Source organism: Achroia grisella, unplaced genomic scaffold (genome assembly GCF_030625045.1).
Source record: "Achroia grisella isolate CSIRO2021 unplaced genomic scaffold, CSIRO_AGI_Agris_v1 utg2786, whole genome shotgun sequence".
In the NCBI taxonomy this organism is placed as follows: domain Eukaryota; kingdom Metazoa; phylum Arthropoda; class Insecta; order Lepidoptera; family Pyralidae; genus Achroia; species Achroia grisella.
Window position 1 is genome coordinate 2,096,907 of NW_026712766.1, and position 20,650 is coordinate 2,117,556.

Sequence of the window (20,650 nt, forward strand, 5' to 3'; positions counted from 1 at the left end):
ATGGGATTTTCACGCGAACACCGCCACGGGTTACAGTCAGTGTTCTTAATAACACTTCACACTGCCAAATAGTTTTGAATGGGCATCAAAAGCTTAGAAATAACAGTTCGTCTGTTCATCGCCGTACTAAATCTATACACAGTCTAGAGAAGCTTACAGCAACATTTTTTTTTTAATTTTTACATTTAGGTATACACTGAAAGTGGAATGTGTAGTATTTTGTATATCCACGACTGTAATTCCAGGTGGGGTAGGCAGAGGCATTATTAACTCTTGACAGGCCCTTTAACTTGTGGAATTATTGGCCACTATAATTTAAAATGCAAAACCTCAGACTTGCCATCAGGCGGGCCGTATGCATAGTAACATTTAAAACATCATTTATCTAATAGGTGGTATGGTGCAATACATTTACCATAGATTTGGCCCCATTCAATAATTATTTATGGTATTCTAGATCTACGATACGCATTACAAATTTCCATGCCACCATACGATTTTCATAAGCAATAGCTGTTTTTTTTTTCAACAATTTCTCAAAAGAAAAACTTGAATGTAAATTCTTATAACATTACTGCAACATATTGCTTATATAGGTAATCATTGCATAAAATTCCATTGCAAAAAGTACTTTATCCCAACGTGTCAGAGAATGTTTTACGTTGGGATTCCATTGTGAAAGATTATCTGTGCCGTTATAAAACTTCTCATCTCTATAACAAGTACGATTAGAAGTCATAAAATTGTGGCACATTTTTTTATTGTATACTATATATTCCATCAATATATATTACATTCACATATAGACAAATTAGTATTATAAGGGCCCCATTACATTATAAATCAAATGAAGATTTATGAGACCTCAATTCTTCAACTCTTATATATGTATTTTACGTTAAAATCTTACATTTTTTGTTACAAGCAAATTTATATTAAGTACAGTTTCGTTTACGTTATTATTAAATATATTTAAAAATTTATTAAAAATATCAACAAAATATTTAATTAATTAAATTTAACATGTAATTTTGAACCTTGTGAGCTAATAAATACAATACATAATACTACACACTCCACCGTATTTAATCGTAGACACAACACCGAACACCAATATTTATCGGTCGAAACCAATACCTTATACCTACAAATCGAAGAACACATAAAAGTTGAATAGATCAAAATATATCTTATTTATTTCATCTCACTATCATTGTATCCCTCTCTCTTTTACTCTAAGTGAACACTCACCAGACATTGCAAACCAACACACCGCCTCTATCGACTCGACTCGATCGACTTTCATTTTACACAAATTTTTCATTAAACGAGTACGATTTTCGACCTTAATAACTTACATTTCGAACTACAATTAGAGCTTGCAAAATGGTAACCAACTTCCCTTATTATCAATAGATTAGAATTCATTGTTTTAAACATTATTGTAACACGGTCGTTTACAATTGTACACATTAACGGGATATTTACCGTGTTAAAATTGAACTCCCGATATTTCGACGCTGTTGCAATCGTCTTTGTAGATTTCAGGTTGAGTTTCATTATAAATCGTGTTGATTTCACAAAATATATCATTATAAATTGTCCATTTTATTATTGTTCCTATGACAACAGGATACGTGATAAATTTGTGATGTAATGATGTCCAATAACCCGATTGTGTAACCATCGATAATTAATATAACTTATAACAATAACATTATAAAATTATAACTAATTTTATGAGAGAGTACATACACAAATATTTCACAAAAATATAAATTGCGCACTTAATTTCCTAACAAAACATATTCTCTCTCTTAAAAATCTTCGATGTACGCATAGTAAATTTTTTAGAAATGATACTCTTTTAGAATTTATACATGACTTGTTGCTTATAAGCCATGTTTCGATAAGCATAAAATTTTGAGAACATCACTACTCGTTCATTTATTTCGATGAAATAAGATTATCACGTGGTAACTGTCATAAAACTTTCTTGACAGGCGTTCAAACGTCAAAAGGAACATAATAAAATTGACCGAGTATAATGTAAATCAATTAATTCATTTTCTTTTTCATTATGAATATCATCATGTATGCTATGAACTTAAAAATGTATGAAACAAGAGTTTAATTATGTAGCACAGTTTCCAATAATTCTCATTTAATACATATTCAATTGAGGTGTTTATAAATACAAAACTAATGTAATTGCGATCTGCACAAATTAACTTCTAACTACAATTCTCAAACTCTGTAAGATCACAATCATATCTTTACTAACTTTAAAGCTGAAGAGTTTGTTGATACGGTTAAACGCACTAACCTCTATAATAATTGGTTCTAATTGAAATATTCTTTGATAGTTGGATATCGATAAAGCCCATTTATTGAGGAATGCTATAGAAACTATAGGATTCCAAGCATTAATAAAAATTATAAAATGTTTTACAAGAAAAAGATATATATTACTATCTCTCTCTTCTGTAACGCAGTAAAAGTTGTGCGGGTCAGCTTGTCGATTATAATCTGTACAATTAGAGTATTATCAGCAACTGTGTTACATAATAAAACCACAATCTACATTATAAATGCTGTATGCTGTACTAACACAATAACTACGTTTTCATTTCATCGACATCATTACAACACTAATTTGACAATTTGAAAATACTTTTTAAAAACTTATAAATTCATTTGCATCATATTTAGAAGGCGCTGAAGTTAGACGCGCAAATTCAAGATGTACAAACACATTTTATGATATTTTACATGTATATATCACCGATTATAACATATTACTTGTAATGTCCATGTTGGAGACTCACGATTATATATCTTATTCACTCTACTTCTCTCCTGAGGAGGAACTGGAGGCACGTCCTCTCCCTTTCTTGCCTTTTCTGTCCTCTTCTTGTTTCTCACTCTTGTCAGTGTCGTGTTTGGATTGCGATGGTTGGTTTGATTGGTTTGTGTTCTGCAATTGTGAATATACAGATAATTATGATATTACCCAGTTAAAACATCGGCCTGGTGTATGATGGTCTAGCGATTTAGCAGACCGCTTACTTCCGATTGTTTAGGGTTCGATTCCTTGTACGTTATATGCGGTGTGTTAAATCGGTAGACCGCCGAGGACGTGTAATCCATATTCTAATCACATAATTTTACGTACGTAACTTCTAAATTATTAGGAATAAAATGTAGTTTCTATCTACCTATACTGAGCCACTGCATATCTTATATATAAAATTCTCGTGTCACAGTTTTCGTTCCCATACTCCTCCGAAACGGCTTGACCGATTCTCATGACATTTTGTGAGCGTATTGAGTAGGTCTGAGAATCGGCCAACATCTATTTTTCATCCCCCTAAATGTTAGGGGTAGTCCACCCTAAATTTTTTATTTTATTTTAAGGCAAAACAACGTTTGCCGGGACAGCTAGTACTATATATATATACATATAGGAGTAGGGCATCGTCGACTATATCCGGACCAAAAGTAACCTGACATTGAGTGTGACGCAGCTGGAATCGAGTCACAACGTGAACTTCAAAGCATTCGTGGCCCGGGTCCTACCAACATGCTGTCCATCATCATGAAGGAAGACTACTGGCCGAAGGAATTTGTGTACTGCTATACCGTGGCAGATTGCCAGAGTGATTGTGTTACCATAAAGTCTATAATAATATTTTATTTTATGTTTTATTATTTTCTATATATGTTAGTGCTTATATGTAATATGGCCCAATATTTTTATATAATAATATTAAGTTGCCTGAAATAAATTATATATACTAACTTTTTTCTTGGTCTTCTCCTGCTTCTTGGGAGGCCGGTGGTCATCATCGTCCCGGTCGCGACCCTTGCGCACCATCACCCCGAGCAGCTTGCTGACCATGCTGTTCTTGGTACGAGCCTCGCATTCCACCGCTTCTGGTGCCTGATTACCAGTAAATACATACATAAACTAGCGTTTTCCGTGGCAAATTATAAAATCTAATAATATGCATAAATCATGTTTAACTAAACGCAATAGAAGAGAAACAAATAATGTATCAAATCAAAAATAATCCTTTATAACATTTTTGTCGCTATAAACTTTTTTGTATTCACATTTTTCCTACCATCCAGTTGAGTATACAGTTTCAATTAGAAATAGAAATAATCTTTATTCAAATAAACTTAATATACTTTTAAATAGTCAATTTTTTTTATTCTACCGCTCATTTGGAATGCAGATTCAACACAAGAAGAATGAGTAAGAAACTTGTGTGTTGTTCTTTTAAATAAATTAAGAAGAACTGTTAAGAAACTCAACCCTATTTCACAATTTTCCATCAATCGCTTTAGTTGTTTTTACGACACGATTCCAACTTTTTCCTTTATCTGCTCAATATAGCTGTGTTTTAACGTACCCAAGTAAATGTTAGCTGCGATTTCATACGGGAGAACGAAGTCAGGGGCACAGCTATTTATAAATAAATAGTAACATAAAAACAAATAACTTACTTTCATTGTATCAACTGACTCTTGCCTCTTCAATCCTTCATTCTTTTTAATCGACTCGGTCCTCTTTGCTTCCATCTTCTCTTGCTTCTTTTCTGCTTTTTCTTGTTTCTCTTGCTTCTTCGCCTCAGCCTTTTCTTGCTTTTCCGTCTTCTTAACTGACCCAACCCTCTCCATAACTTTCTCTTTACTTTTCTCCTCTACTTTAACTTCTGCAATCTTTTCCTCTTTTATATCCGGTTTTTCCGTCTTTTTAATTGAATCTTGCTTCTTTAGTTCTGGTTTTTCTTTCTTCTTGTCTTTACTTTTTATTTCTTCGTCTTTTAGACTGGAATCCGATCTTTTCCTGGCTTTTGGCTGTTCGGGAACAGGCGGCACTGGTATTGGCTCTTGTACTATTTGCTTTTTTTGTTTGTCGTCTGTAGTCAGGCTATCTGAACTTGTTCGACTGTCGTCTGGAAGTAAATAAGTCATTTTAGTCATCAGCTCAGCCATTCACACGTAATAACCTGACCAAGGGAATTAGTTTCATTTATATATATACATGTATATAGTACAGTATCGACTATATATTTATATATAATATATTTTTATTGTACATAGATATGTATATATAACATTGGGGGTTGAGCCCCTGCATGTATGTGGGGCGCGAAGCGAGAGGGAAACTTAAGGTTTAAGAATTTATGTATCGTAATACAAATGAAATGGAATATCTATCGGAGGTTGTTTACCCCGGAATCGATGCCGAGGTAAAGGGGTTCACCCCGAGGCCCCAACCTTCAGGAGTTAGTCATATATAACAAAATTTAATCCACTTACCCATATTGATTTCCCTGGACGTGTCGATGTTGGACATATCCGCGGATCCGTCGGCGAACGAGTCATCGGATAATGACAGCGATGCGAACGACGTGGACGCGTCGAAAGACGACTTGTCCAAGCTTGGCTTCGGCGATGATGTGAAGATGCTTGGCGTCGTCTGCTTGGCTGGAGTCCTGCTGAATTATTTATAAGGTTACAATCTTATGAATCAATATTGAGGAATGTGGTTTGAAAAAAAAGGAACGAGGTTGTTTCGGATTGTATATTAACTGTTACATCTTGAATTACTCTAGCATACAATAATTACATAAACTATATATATGAGCTACTGCGTGACCTACGTGTTAGTTAAAACGTACACTGGCACAATCTACCATCGAACGTGCAGATTTGCATCACTATATCACAGGTTCAAAGTTATTGTGTAAAACTACTATAACAACAAAAGATATAGCCTTAACATCAATTATCATCAGCCCTATTATAATGTTATAATATGTAACGACAGTTTATGTGAATGTAAATCAGAGGCGTTACTTTATTAGGTTACGCCCCCTACGTAACATTCCAATAATCAAGAATGTCGTTTTTTATTGAATACCAAAGAATAGGGTTGTCGATTCTTTGTAATCAAAAATAGATGTTCATATATGTACAAAAAAATACTGCGCGGGATTAATTTTTCGACCCTTTCAAACTAAGCGAATAAACTTTTTGTTGCTGCCCTTAATTTTGTTATAACGCCATCTATAAGGCGTTGCAAACAGTAATATTTTATTGATAACTATTTAAACTCTGTATTTCAGCAGTCACAATGAAAATAAATTCACGGAACGGTGAGGTCGCTCCGTGAAGCCTGTGAAGATATCAGGAGAGTTCTGCGCTTTTGGGAGGAGCTTGGCTGGCTACTTTTGTATTCTCGGCTCTACACGTACAACGGCTCAGATGAGAGGCTGATTGCGGACAAAGTAGTTCAACTTACATTTACATGTACCCTGTATAGGAGTGGAAGATATAACCTCTTGTGGGTGGGGGGAAATGGATTGTTAGTAATGGTGTCTAGTGTCCCCATTGCTAGCAATGTGTCATTTTAGGACGACGCGGTTCCACCTGGAAATCATCATGGTTAATTCCTGGTTACTTAGTTGCGGTGGGCAAACTGACCTAGCCTCATGGTCAAGATGAGCATCATTATTCTCCACTGGTGCCCCGCCAGCATAAACCGTTAGCGCAAGCGGGTGCACCATTCCATTACCATCCATAAAAAACCTGTGGTACCTGTGGAGCGGGTGGTTGGCGTGGTGCGTGGGCGAGTCCTTCTCCTCCGCGATGCGCGGCAGCAGCGGCTCCTCGGGCTTGTCGGGCGCGGGCGGGGGCGTGGGCGGCGCGGGGGGCGGGCCGCGCCACGGGCCGCGCCGCCCGCCCGCCCCGCCGCCCGCGCCGCCCGCCCCCGCCCCGCCCACAGACACCGGCCCGCCGCCCGCGCCCCCGCAGCACAGCGGGGAGATCGCGCACTTCGCCTCCGCGGAGCGAGGATGCAGTCTGCCGGGCACAGTAGAATACATTTATAAAAGAACAATACTGACATTTCGATGGATTAGCAGTACAGCACATCGCCGTACTCCTAATTCTACTTCGGATCTAGAGCAGATCTAGAGGAAAAAGCTCTCTGTACTCTATGGTGAATGGCAACCATTACCTAAATTCATCATCAGTACTGTGACGCCGTACCTGTCCGGGGAGAGGGCCCGGCGCAGCAGCGGCGAGGCAGGGTCCCGGCGGGCCCAGGCGCGCCGGCCGCCGCAGTCGCGCGCCGCGCCGCCCGCGCACACCACGCCCGCCACGCCCGCCACGCTCGCCACGCTCGCGCAGTACGTACCTGTCCGGGGAGAGGGCCCGGCGCAGCAGCGGCGAGGCAGGGTCCCGGCGGGCCCAGGCGCGCCGGCCGCCGCAGTCGCGCGCCGCGCCGCCCGCGCACACCACGCCCGCCACGCCCGCCACGCTCGCCACGCTCGCGCAGTACGTACCTGTCCGGGGAGAGGGCCCGGCGCAGCAGCGGCGAGGCAGGGTCCCGGCGGGCCCAGGCGCGCCGGCCGCCGCAGTCGCGCGCCGCGCCGCCCGCGCACACCACGCCCGCCACGCCCGCCACGCTCGCCACGCTCGCGCAGTACGTACCTGTCCGGGGAGAGGGCCCGGCGCAGCAGCGGCGAGGCAGGGTCCCGGCGGGCCCAGGCGCGCCGGCCGCCGCAGTCGCGCGCCGCGCCGCCCGCGCCCACCACGCCCGCCACGCCCGCCACGCTCGCCACGCTCGCGCAGTACGTACCTGTAAAAAATTAACCGGCGCAAAAATTTTTAAGTAACTTTATAAAAGGCCCAGGCGCGCCGAAAAACGCAGTCGCGCGCCGCGCCGCCCGCGCCCACCACGCCCGCCACGCCCGCCACGCCCGCCACGCCCGCCACGCTCGCCACGCTCGCCCAGTACGTACCTGTCCGGGGAGAGGGCCCGGCGCAGCAGCGGCGAGGCCGGGTCCCGGCGGGCCCAGGCGCGCCGGCCGCCGCACGCTCGCGCAGTACGTACCTGTCCGGGGAGAGGGCCCGGCGCACAATATATTTTTAGGCGCGAATCGCCGCAGTCGCGCGCCGCGCCGCCCGCGCCCACCACGCCCGCCACGCCCGCCACGCTCGCCACGCTCGCGCAGTACGTACCTGTCCGGGGAGAGGGCCCGGCGCAGCAGCGGCGAGGCCGGGTCCCGGCGGGCCCAGGCGCGCCGGCCGCCGCAGTCGCGCGCCGCGCCGCCCGCGCCCACCACGCCCGCCACGCCCGCCACGCTCGCCACGCTCGCGCAGTACGTACCTGTCCGGGGAGAGGGCCCGGCGCAGCAGCGGCGAGGCCGGGTCCCGGCGGGCCCAGGCGCGCCGGCCGCCGCAGTCGCGCGCCGCGCCGCCCGCGCCCACCACGCCCGCCACGCCCGCCACGCTCGCCACGCTCGCGCAGTACGTACCTGTCCGGGGAGAGGGCCCGGCGCAGCAGCGGCGAGGCCGGGTCCCGGCGGGCCCAGGCGCGCCGGCCGCCGCAGTCGCGCGCCGCGCCGCCCGCGCCCACCACGCCCGCCACGCCCGCCACGCTCGCCACGCTCGCGCAGTACGTACCTGTCCGGGGAGAGGGCCCGGCGCAGCAGCGGCGAGGCCGGGTCCCGGCGGGCCCAGGCGCGCCGGCCGCCGCAGTCGCGCGCCGCGCCGCCCGCGCCCACCACGCCCGCCACGCCCGCCACGCTCGCCACGCTCGCGCAGTACGTACCTGTCCGGGGAGAGGGCCCGGCGCAGCAGCGGCGAGGCCGGGTCCCGGCGGGCCCAGGCGCGCCGGCCGCCGCGCCGCCCGCGCCCACCACGCCCGCCACGCCCGCCACGCTCGCCACGCTCGCGCAGTACGTACCTGTCCGGGGAGAGGGCCCGGCGCAGCAGCGGCGAGGCCGGGTCCCGGCGGGGCCAGGCGCGCCGGCCGCCGCAGTCGCGCGCCGCGCCGCCCGCGCCCACCACGCCCGCCACGCCCGCCACGCTCGCCACGCTCGCGCAGTACGTACCTGTCCGGGGAGAGGGCCCGGCGCAGCAGCGGCGAGGCCGGGTCCCGGCGGGCCCAGGCGCGCCGGCCGCCGCAGTCGCGCGCCGCGCCGCCCGCGCCCACCACGCCCGCCACGCCCGCCACGCTCGCCACGCTCGCGCAGTACGTACCTGTCCGGGGAGAGGGCCCGGCGCAGCAGCGGCGAGGCCGGGTCCCGGGGGGCCCAGGCGCGCCGGCCGCCGCAGTCGCGCGCCGCGCCGCCCGCGCCCACCAAACGCTCGCCATCGCGCAGTACGTACCTGTCCGGGGAAAGCAGTTAAAATAATAATATAATTATTGGCCCAGGCGCAAAATATAATGAGTCGCGCGCCGCGCCGCCCGCGCCCACACTCGCCCGCCACGCCCGCCCCGCTCGCCACGCCCGCGCAGTACGTACCTGTCCGGGGAGAGGGCCCGGCGCAGCAGCGGCGAGGCCGGGTCCCGGCGGGCCCAGGCGCGCCGGCCGCCGCAGTCGCGCGCCGCGCCGCCCGCGCCCACCACGCCCGCCACGCCCGCCACGCCGCCCACGCCCGTCACGCACGCGCCCGCCAGCGGTGACGGACTGCGCGCCTCGCATCGGCTACGGCAATCACACGATGTCGTATTACTAACACTTAAATCGATCATTTATTGGTTGTGGGAAGCATTATCCACTGCTGATATAAACTCAAAGCACTTCACATTTTAATGATATCTGATAAAAAAATTAACCTTTGAAAATTTAGAAATTAACTTAATAAAAAATCTATTAATTGAAAAACGAATTTAAAAAATATAAGAATTTCCTATGTAGTATTATAATAATCTCTCTAAAGCCAATGCGAGCTGCATAGCAAAAGATCATATATACAATATATTTTTATTGAATCGAGAAATCCTGAAAATCGCCTTAATATCAATCCGGTTCGAAGGACCATATACGGAATATAAGTTTTATAAAATTATTATACAAAAAAGATATAATCAGATCGTTACCTGGTGGGCGAAGCCGGTTGCGGCTGTGGTGACGGCGACGGTGTCCTGGCGAGCGGCGACAGCGGCATGTGTGGTACGTGCGGCAAGTGCGCCACGTGCTGCAGCGAAGCTCGTCGTACTTCACCGGCGCCTGCGCCGCCTCCAGCTCCCACTAACTTGTGTTTCAGCCCGTGCAACGACGATGGCCTATGGATCGGTAATAAATGACACTTGTGGCGGCGTGGTGGGTCGGGTCAAAGTGTTCGCTCTAACCGTCATACTCGTCAACGGGTGCTTCTGCATTCTCACAAATTTACGCGCTTATATTAGTAAGATTTCCTCACAAAATTCAGGATACTATTCCCAAGCATTCGGGATATCATTCCCAAGGATTCAGACTTTGAAGAATACTGTGTAAACTAAGTTAGCGAGGAGTTTCCTTACATAAATACAAATATCCTTCTTATGCCTGAAAAGTGGTCCATCATGTATGAATTAATTTACGATTTACGAATCACACCAGAAGCTGTCATACAAATTGTATAGTGTTATCCATCCAACTGTTCGCTGTCAAAATGACATTAACGCTCCATCTGTGAGATCAATTACAGGATGTCTCACAGATGGAGCTATAGTGACGGAATCCAATAATTGGCTCCTTCGCAGATGTAAGGTTCAGTGATATTTACCGTTGGTAGTGCGTGGTGGTGTGCAGGGGGCTGTCGGCGGCGGGGGAGGAGGACGCGGGGGACGACGGACACTCGCCGCTGCCCACGCCGCTGCCGGACACCATCTACATACACACAACATCACAGCCGTCATCATATTGAATACCTTCGATCGATACCCCGTTCAATTCAAACTGAGATCGAAATTACAGCACCCTGAGACGAGGTTCCCAGACTAAAGTGATATCCGTCAAGCAAGAGTTGGCCTTCAAATGCTCCATAAGTCCTTCCACAGATTTGGAGTGCCATCTGCACTCGACCGCTATCATCCGGTTTACATAAAGAGCTTTTAGGTACACCATGAATTTATGCTACAAGTTTAGCCTAGCTGGCATACAAACTACTTAAATGCTACCAAAATAATTAAATTTAAATGTCAAAATAATAATATAATTATTGGAAAATAAACAAAATATAATGATTTCGTAGAGTAGAGTATCAATATAAAATAATACTAATAACAAAACGTTCAATAAGACAAAACATTATACAAGAAAAATAAGTTTTACTTTTAAGCATTTCGACCCGTCTCCGCCCACACGAGCACTAGTGTAGACGTGTGACAGACAGAGTTACGCATGCGGGAGATCAGTAGAGATATTCTGTAAGCATCATTTACGAATTCGAAAGCGAAATCCGCGGCAAGATTATATATTGGTATTCTGTAAAACTCGATAGCGACTGCAGTGCCACAGGCTCAAGAGTGGGATGGAGGTAAAACAGGCACTATACTATGTACGCTGTATGCTGTAGCATATTGTGGGTGACAGTTTCAGTAACGTTTCGTTTCACTCTTGAAAGTTGCCGTGATTTATAAATAATGACTTAGTATTTCAGATATACCCCATTCGTAATACATTAAATAATTTATAACTGTCGTGACTAATTCAACCAGAGTGTTCTAGTCTACAAATACAGGCAACTGTCACCCGTACCATGCTACAGCGCATATAGTATAGTGATTTTTTTTTAAGTATAGGCAAATTCGATATCTCGGTAGGAACTTTATATTTGACAAGTGGATACGTGTGTGTCGAGTCAATAAGAGGCCGTTCAAGTATTACGTAAGCACTATTTCTTTACTTTGCTTATTTTGGACGACAAGGGGTTAGGGGAGTCTAGATGACGATTACGTCATTGGTAATTATTTACTTTTTTACACAAATAGCAACCCTTACATTGTCTTTGTTGACAAAAAAACAATATAATTGAAAAATGTTTACATAAGCATGGGGAGGGTAAGAGCTTTGCTTATTTTTGCTGACAAAGGCATCCTCTTTGTAGGGTAAATAATTGTAATAAATCTGCTTACGTAATACTCGAACGGCCTCTAAAACGCTTACAGAATACGAATACAGGAAACACAAGAAGATTTAGCCTCTGACCTCGTGCCTCCGACGACGCTCCGACGGGTCGGTCGGTAAGCTTTGTCGATACTATTAAGAGGGTGGCGTCCTGACCTGGTGCATCTCCTGCGAGGCTCGCTTGGTGGAGATCCGCCGGAACAGAGAGCAGCGGCGACGCGGCCGCGGGCGCGGGGGCGCCGCCGCGCGCCGCCCGCCCCCCGCGCGGCGCCGCCCGCCCGCCTGCAGGGGGGGGGGGGGACCATTACTATACCGCTCACACACACTTGTTACTCAAAGTACTAAACTCTTAAACGTGGCAGATAAATACAGTACTTATATATATACATATATATTGATTAAATAAATAAATATATTCAGGATGTTGTTAGAGACTTTTGTGTAATATAGTATATATTACACAAAAGTCTTTCTATCACTTTTTTATCCTTATATATTTTCCTTCTATTTATCACACATACTTATAATTCATCCATTTAACTGATTCTTCATTTTAGATATTTAAATTCATCACGAATGCTATTTCTTTTTTTTAAGTGGCTCCACTGAAAATCAGCGCTGTAGTGATGCGGCACCAGCTGAGTGGAAGCCCTTTCAGCATAGCGAATTATTAGTTTTTAAGTTTCCTTTTCTACTCTATACTCTTTTTTATGCTGAATAAATGATTATTATTACTTGTCATAGACACCTATTAAGGTGTCTATGACAAGTAATAATAATCATTAATAGTAATATTAATAGTAAGTAATAATAATCGCTGATGAAGAGCGACCTAGATTCTACATGAACTTTGGTGTTAACCAAACGCAATACTCCGACGCTGATGCAGCGGAACGTGCACCAGCGCCGACGACATGACTTCGCGGTTGCGAAATGTCCGCCACTTCTATTCTTGCCTCGATAGAGTCACTTCTTATTATAAGTAGTAAGTAACTTTAATATATTGTAATTTTTAAATAAATTTAGTCCTAAGGCTGCGATTTAAGTAATTCACTCTAATAGCACTAGTCCTAGTAACGCCAGTGCGCTACCTGTCGGCCGAGATCGTCGCTACATAAATGCAAACATGTTGTAATAAATGTAGATAAAAACAACGAATAGCACATTCCCGCGTTCTTCAATCGTGCGTGCCTTTTTGTAAATATTTATCATTAAATAAAATATAATTAATCAATAATTATCATTACAAAATAGCGCACATCTGACTTTGAAGCAAAGATATAATTATAGAGTTTACAATAATTTACAAATCAGAATCATATCTTTAGAAACTGAAATGTGTAGAATAAAAAACAATAATTTAAAAGTAAAATGGAAAAACGCGCAAAAGATGAAACAGTAAAGTGCAATCCCTCACTATTACGCGCGCTGGCTTTCCGCGCTATCGTACGCACAGAACGTGTCGTCTGAAGGCAGATAATGTGAGTGAGTGTAATAGTGAAGGCAACTATACCTGTATGGTAGTCTGGTCCAAAGGTGTAGCCCGTAGCGTCGCATGCGGGGCCGCCAGCAGTAACCGCAACACCTACGACAAACAACAATATTGTCAAAGAAATATTAACTCATTTATTTGCATCGAATAAACTCAATCAATATGGATAGATTATAAAATTGATTAAATTGTTAATACAGAGATTGAATTACATCGCGTTGCACAGCGCACCTACTACACGTCCCTCCCCAGTCAGATATACGATGTACTCCCGTATTGTCGTATCACAATTGTGATAAAATATAAATGTGTTATTATTTGGTAAAGCTGATGACACCACACCAGAACACGCAATATATATGAATAGCAGAACCTTCCATTCATAGTACATAAGAGATATCTTAGACCTGTGAAAATCCTTTATAGTATAGAATGTAAGGTTTTCACAAATTCACATAGGTTGCAATCCACGCAAGCTATACTGCAGTATACAGCTATATTAAAATTTAAGTTTTGAGCTGAAATAACAACTTTTATTTTGAATCCAAACTAATGTATTCCACGGCAGCAGAAGTATATGTTGCCACGCAGTTTAGATGAAATTCTCAGCATATAGAGACAGGGAGCAGATTGTGACGGTAGTGTCAATGTGTTTGTACTTCTACTGGCAATATTAATTACTATTTTTGAATATGGCAATGATGACAAAGTCTGTTTCGACGTTGGTTTTGTCTTGGTTCTGTCGTGTGCTCCTACGTTGTAATTAATCATTTTATTAACAATAAAGTGTTCAATCTTAATTAATTCATCATTTTGAGTATTTTTTAATTAATCATTAATAGTAGACTGTTCAAAATATTAATTTCTACACATATAGACATTGAAAGGCGTCTGCGTAAGTACCTCTTGCTTTATAACATGTTTCGGTTGAAGAGTGACATAAGGCAGTAAAATTACACGATAAGAGCCATTACATCTTTAAAGAGATGGTTTCTATATTACAAAAACATACATACACATACTACAACTTCCCAATTAAATGAGTAAAAATTTAAGTAGTGACTCATTAAGAGAAAAAATTAATGAAACATGCTTGGAATGACTTAACTATGAGCGGTAAATCGGACGTTATTTGGTGTTCGTGTGAATTTACGACGTGTACCATCACGTGCATCGTTGTATCACTATCTCTCTCTCGTCTGTAGTAACTCAACGTACTATTGTATATAGTAGCACATCACGTGGTGACATAAAAAAATAAACAACTACAGGCGCGTACTTATAATTGTAAAAAACCCATTAGCTACCGTTATTTAACCAAATTTATGGTTAGCTACAGATAAAATGCAGTTATTAACGGTTAATTATCTCACTACGAGAAAAGTAAAGAGTAAATCTGTCTTTTTATTTTTTCCAATATAAGAATATATTTAATTTTAAACTTTCGTGTTTAATATACATTATTTAAATTATTAACCGGGTCTTAACACGAATAATTTTATGGCAAATAAAGGTATTTACCTCTCTCGACGTTTCGACTAGGTTGCACTAGCCGTGGTCACGAGCTGACTGAGTCAGACAGTGTATAGTATATAGTAGTAAATACCTTTATTTGCCATAAAATTATTCGTGTTAAGACCCGGTTAATAATTTAAATAATGTAAGAATATATTTGGTCTGAATGACGAAGCTCCTACATTCATACTACACCCTCTGGGATTTTATAATGCTTTTTATACGTGTCCATTATAATAGTCCAATCAGGTGTAATAAGAATTGAGAAGGGCATGTATTTGGAGTCTTCCGTTTGTAGTCAATCGGTTTTTGGGCTTTATCTATTGTAAGCACCGAGCATAAAATGCGGTTAATTAACCGTTAATAACGAAAAATGCATTTTTAACTGCTTGGTTAAAATCGTTAATGAGAATCATACATGAACCTGCGTGTGCAGCAGTCACATTACGGACTCTTATATAAGCTGCGTGATGAAATCTTTTACATTATATATATGTATCGCTCGCCTTGTATAAAAAATAAAAAACAAAATGCAAAAACATTCAATAAAACAAACAGGACACAAAACCACCAGCTTTTTTATAATAAACAATAATTCAAATAAAAATATAAAGAGAAAAAATATTAATTCAAACAAACTCAATACAAGCACTTTTGGATAATCATATTTTTTTATTCTACCACTCATTCAGAATGCAGTACATACATTACATATCACCATAATATATCTTGATCTCACATTTTCTTTTTTTCTCATACATATATGTATGGCTGAACTCACAGAGAACGAATTCTTCTATATTTTTTCTAGGTTTGCTAGGAGAAATCTCTTTTTAGAGGTAGCTTACCTCTAAACTACTATACATGGTTACTGTTATTCTTACCTGTGTGTACAATTAAAAAACTACTTAAAAAAGTGTTATTATAATGTCAGTGAATATTTGAAATATATTGTAAATAACTAGTCTGTTTTCGCCTTTATCTTTCTGCGCCCATCAGAGTCCTTAGTGCTCTTATAATCATATTTTGTTTATTTTACAAATGAATGAATCAATAAATAAAACGAATAGCGTTTCTGACATTTTAAAATGAAAAATATTTAATAAATAAATAAAAGTAATGGGTAACACGTTAATGGGAAAAATTTAGGTTAAAATTGTGTAATGTAAAACTTCGAGTTAGTGTACTTGTTAAGTTGGGGTAAAAAGGACTTGTATCCAGAGCCGTACAACATATTTAGTGAGTGGCGGTGAGTTTAGTATACAAACATTCAAAGTACATACGGAGACCAGCTTTTAAATAATAAATGATCATTCAAATCAATATGTAGAAAAAATCGCCGTAATACACGCGCACTTTTGAATAGTCATACCCGATTCCGCGCGGACCGGAACGCAGACTCATCACAAGAAGACGACTGGATCAGATTCTATATTTATATATTTATCTACATTCTATATTATATATTATTATATACATTAATATCTTAGATCTCTTTTTTTTTCCAGGCATTATGTTATTGCTGTACATAAGGATACCTGTTATATTTTTTCTTTATAACAATCTCTTTTTAAAATATTACTCTAAACTCATATTGACACAACAATGTGTGACAATAAAAAAAAAAACTACATAAAAATTTATTATGATGTCTTGAATATTTGAAATATATTGTACAAATTGATCTGATTATTATATTATTATTTTCTGTGAAATCTACCGTTAGTGCTCGATTTATAAGTTTGTTTATTTTACAAATGAATGAATCAATAAATAAATAAAAGTAATGTGTAACACTGAGATGGGGGACTTTACTTTAATTTTTGTAATGTGTAATGTAAAACTTTTTTTTTTATCTCAAATTAGGACTTGAAACAGGCCGACGAGTCGGTGTTAGTAACGATACTCACGAGTGGTTGGCTGAGCGCGACACGCGGCGTGTGGATCGTGAACCCGTCCCGCGCGGACCGGGCGACGAGTCGGTGTTAGATCAACGAACAACAAATACATCTATATTATATAAAATCTCTTTAATTATGTAGATCTCTTCCAGGCACTTTTGTTATTGCTGTACATAAGGATACCTGTTCTATCTTTATAACAATTAAAATATTACTGGCTCATATTGACACAACAATTATGACATAAAAAAACAACAATTTACATACATAATGATGATCTTAGTTTGAGACTAAATGATGCTGTATAAATTGATCAGGATTACTATATTATTATTATTATGTGAAATCTACCGTTAGTTCGATTTAAAGTTTGAGCTACAAAGACCGGCAGGGCGAAAAGTCGGTGTTAGTAACGATCTGACGAGTCTTTTGGCGAGCGCGAAGGGCTTTTTTTATCTCAAGTTATACTGAAACAGGGCGACGAGTCGGTGTTAGTAACGATACTCACGAGTGGTTGGCGAGCGCGAAGGGCGAGGGCGGGTCCCGGCAGGGCGACGAGTCGCGCGACGAGTTGGTCGACGAGGTGTTGCCTGCACACGGCGATCCGGCCGACCCTACGCTCTCCTCCGCTGCAATCACGAAATATTTATTTTATTTAGGCTACTAATGACCCATATTATAAATACCTTATAGATTTATGTAAATATGAAATAATAATATTAATATAAATTGTGCATTTGGTGACTGATGACGACAATCTGCTTCGGTAGCACCGATACATCATACCGTTCGGCAAGTAATGATGGACATGAAGGTAGACAGCATGTTAGTGGGGAACCAGGCAGGTCTATTACATTATAATATACATACATATATGTATATTATGCCTACACACTTAAATATATATTATTCATATGTTATGTATGTTACCTGGATGTATGACAAGAGAAAGACCAGATGTGCTGGCCGAGCGTCGCATCGATTTCGGCGCAATAAATGCGGGCTTCGTCTTTTCAGGCTTATCCGGCTTCTCTATGCTGCGCTCTTCTTTCTTTAACTCTGATCTGTTTATAATATAACAAAATATTAATCACAAAATTTTTGACACCTCAAGCAGCTAATCGTGCTGGATGGTAGGGATAGAGATAAAAATAAGGTACACAAGAGGCCGAAACATTTTAAGTGAATAAATGATTTAGAGTTTTTTGTCATGGAAATATTTGTAGAGAAGGACATTCAGATTTTGCCTGCAAATATTCCAAAGATTTTGTATGAGTAAATTTGTGTTTGTATTAAAGTAGTAAAACCAAAAAATATCTATAATAAAAAAATTATAGTACTAAAAAAATTAAACTAATTTTATCGAGTGCAACGATTACATTTTTTCGTTCCAATTTAATGAGCTAATAAAAAAAAATACAGGATCTGCGAGTAACAGAACAGTATTTCATTTTCACAAAAAATTAACAACTTTATAATAGTCGCCTGTACAAAGTCCTACCGTCCTACCGTCCCGCTAAATCCACCCATCCCGGATGGGTGGGTCTAGGACGGAATAGTACAAAATATAGAGATGAGTGGTAGTACGTACGTCCTGGGCAGGAGCGCGAGCGCGGTGGACGGCGGCGGGTGGTGGTGCGTGAGCAGCGAGTGAGAGAGCGAGGCCAACGACCCGAGGGACCCGAGGGACCCGAGGGACCCGAGCGAGCCGAGCGACACGTGCGCGGGCCGCAGCGGCGCGCGGCGGCGGCACGCGGGCGACACGTCGTCCGAGTCCGTCTGCGACGACTCCGCCGTCGACGCGCCGCCGCCCACCATCTGGGCCGCACACAAACGTTATACCACAACAAAGATTTCAACCGTCACCTGCACGGCACGACGGGCGTAATGCAATCATTATTTACTACCGTCCTACCAATGTTTAAAATATTTAGCCTCATTTCGATGCTATTAAATTACAATCGTCATCTTTACTTCTTCCTTATCTCATTTATTTGTTGGTTAGCATAATATGTATTTTCTTCCATTCATCTCTCTCACAATTTACTCTCTTTTTTACCGTAACACCTTTCACACAGTCCATCCGTCTCTTTCTAGGCCTTCCTCTGCCATGCCGTTTAACCATCCACATTATATAACACTTTCTTCAAAATATTATCTTCATTCCTATACATTACATGCTATCAAATTACAGTGTAAACTGGTAATAGTATTTTTTATTTATTTATGTATATACACAATATCTACTAAATTTAGTAAGCTATCAAATAATACAAAATTTGAATGGTACAAGATACTAAAATACCCAGTGTACATAAATAAATAACGTTATGCATAAAGTAAGAGGAATATTAGTAGAAATACATATTTCTCTAGTATGACGATGTAAATGGTGAACTTACTGGACACTTGGGATGATGATGATGCGGTGGTGCAGTGGGTGTAGTGGGTGGGCCAGCGCTGTCAGGAGTGCCGGGCCAGCTGTCCGTGCTCTGCCAAAAAAACTTGTATATTAATATATATATATATATATATACTTTTTATTAAACAAAATCTTTTAAAAAAATAAACAAACATTTTTACAGTAATTTACAAATATACCATAATATGAACGCACGCAAAATTAAAGAAATTTAGAAGAATCAGTTTTAAAATACATTTATTCAAATAAACTCATATTTGAGAACTTTTGAATAGTCATCCTTATTTTTTAATGTACCGTTCATTTGAAAAGCTCTACACAAGAAGAACGAGCATTAAATTGGAATGCTGCTCTTTTAAATAATTTTGTTGTAACTCTACAAGTTGAAATGAGTAGTCGTTATTTGGAACAATTAATCAGCTCAAGTCATCGGTATAATAAATAGGTTTGTTACCGGTGTTTTGTTTACACACCAGGTCACACGTTAAGCGGAGCGCGTTTATTATTAAAAACCTTGACCGAAATTCTGGTCTCGATTTGTCAAGCCGTTTCGAAAGAGTATCGTTACGAACAGCACAAATCTGATCTCTAAGATCACACTGCGCCTTGCACTCTGGTCAATAACAAAGCAAATATAACTAATACTCACCCTGGAGTCATGTGAGACGGCGGACTGCGAGTGTGAGTGTGAGTGGGAGTGGGAGTGCGAGTGTGAGTGTGAGTGTGAGTGCGAGTGGTGGTAGTGCCTGCGCCACTGCGGCGAGGTGCTGGAGAAGGCGGCGAACACCGCGTCCTCCGCGCCCTCCCCGCCCTCCGCCGCCTCGTCCGTGTCCACCTCGCTGTGGTTGTATCGGTCGCAACGACCTGTAGGGATGAATATACAACCCTCAACATTTCTATTCCGATTGACGACGGCCTAGTCGAGAGATTTTGCACACCCCCTTACTTCTGATGGTCACAGGTACGATTCCGCGAAGGGGTCAAACATTTGTATTCATGAGTAGGATATTATCGATCTGGATATTTTTTATGTGCGACGAATTGAACCTGCGAGCGTCTGAAATAAGGCTGTGTGCTAAACCGCTAGACCAGTGAGGCCGTCAAAACGTGGTTATATATTTTATATTTGAGATATGAGTGTAAGTGCTTGCGACACACCTGATGATAAGTGATTACCGACAACCATGAGCACCCGGAGAACTAGAGGGAAATGCAAGTGAGTTGCCGCACTTTTAAAAAACATAAGCTCTTTTCATTTCTTAAAACTTATTGGTTCTGAAAAACTATTTCTGGTATGTCATTCCACAATATGGTCGTGCGTGGCAAAATGTGTTTGCAAAAATGTACGATGGGAGACTGTCATTCATCGAGATACTCAGAACACTACTTTATCATCATGCGG

The 20,650-nt window shown here is 42.4% G+C and overlaps 1 protein-coding gene across 1 annotated transcript in view; it reads right to left on the minus strand.

The window, feature by feature from the left end:
- Positions 1 to 2,800: 2,800 nt before the first annotated feature.
- The window catches only part of LOC131843129 (microtubule-associated serine/threonine-protein kinase 3), a 78,717-nt gene continuing 60,867 nt past the window's right edge, over positions 2,801 to 20,650 (minus strand). The window contains 18 exon segments of the mRNA XM_059191732.1: positions 2,801 to 2,977; positions 3,803 to 3,943; positions 4,513 to 4,964; positions 5,332 to 5,510; positions 6,613 to 6,876; positions 8,768 to 8,854; positions 9,483 to 9,512; positions 9,908 to 10,093; positions 10,576 to 10,679; positions 12,075 to 12,200; positions 13,432 to 13,503; positions 15,350 to 15,402; positions 15,707 to 15,741; positions 17,335 to 17,455; positions 17,757 to 17,890; positions 18,418 to 18,644; positions 19,229 to 19,318; positions 19,898 to 20,112. Of these exon segments, the coding sequence (XP_059047715.1) occupies positions 2,849 to 2,977; positions 3,803 to 3,943; positions 4,513 to 4,964; positions 5,332 to 5,510; positions 6,613 to 6,876; positions 8,768 to 8,854; positions 9,483 to 9,512; positions 9,908 to 10,093; positions 10,576 to 10,679; positions 12,075 to 12,200; positions 13,432 to 13,503; positions 15,350 to 15,402; positions 15,707 to 15,741; positions 17,335 to 17,455; positions 17,757 to 17,890; positions 18,418 to 18,644; positions 19,229 to 19,318; positions 19,898 to 20,112 (2,645 nt within the window). The 3' untranslated portion in view covers positions 2,801 to 2,848.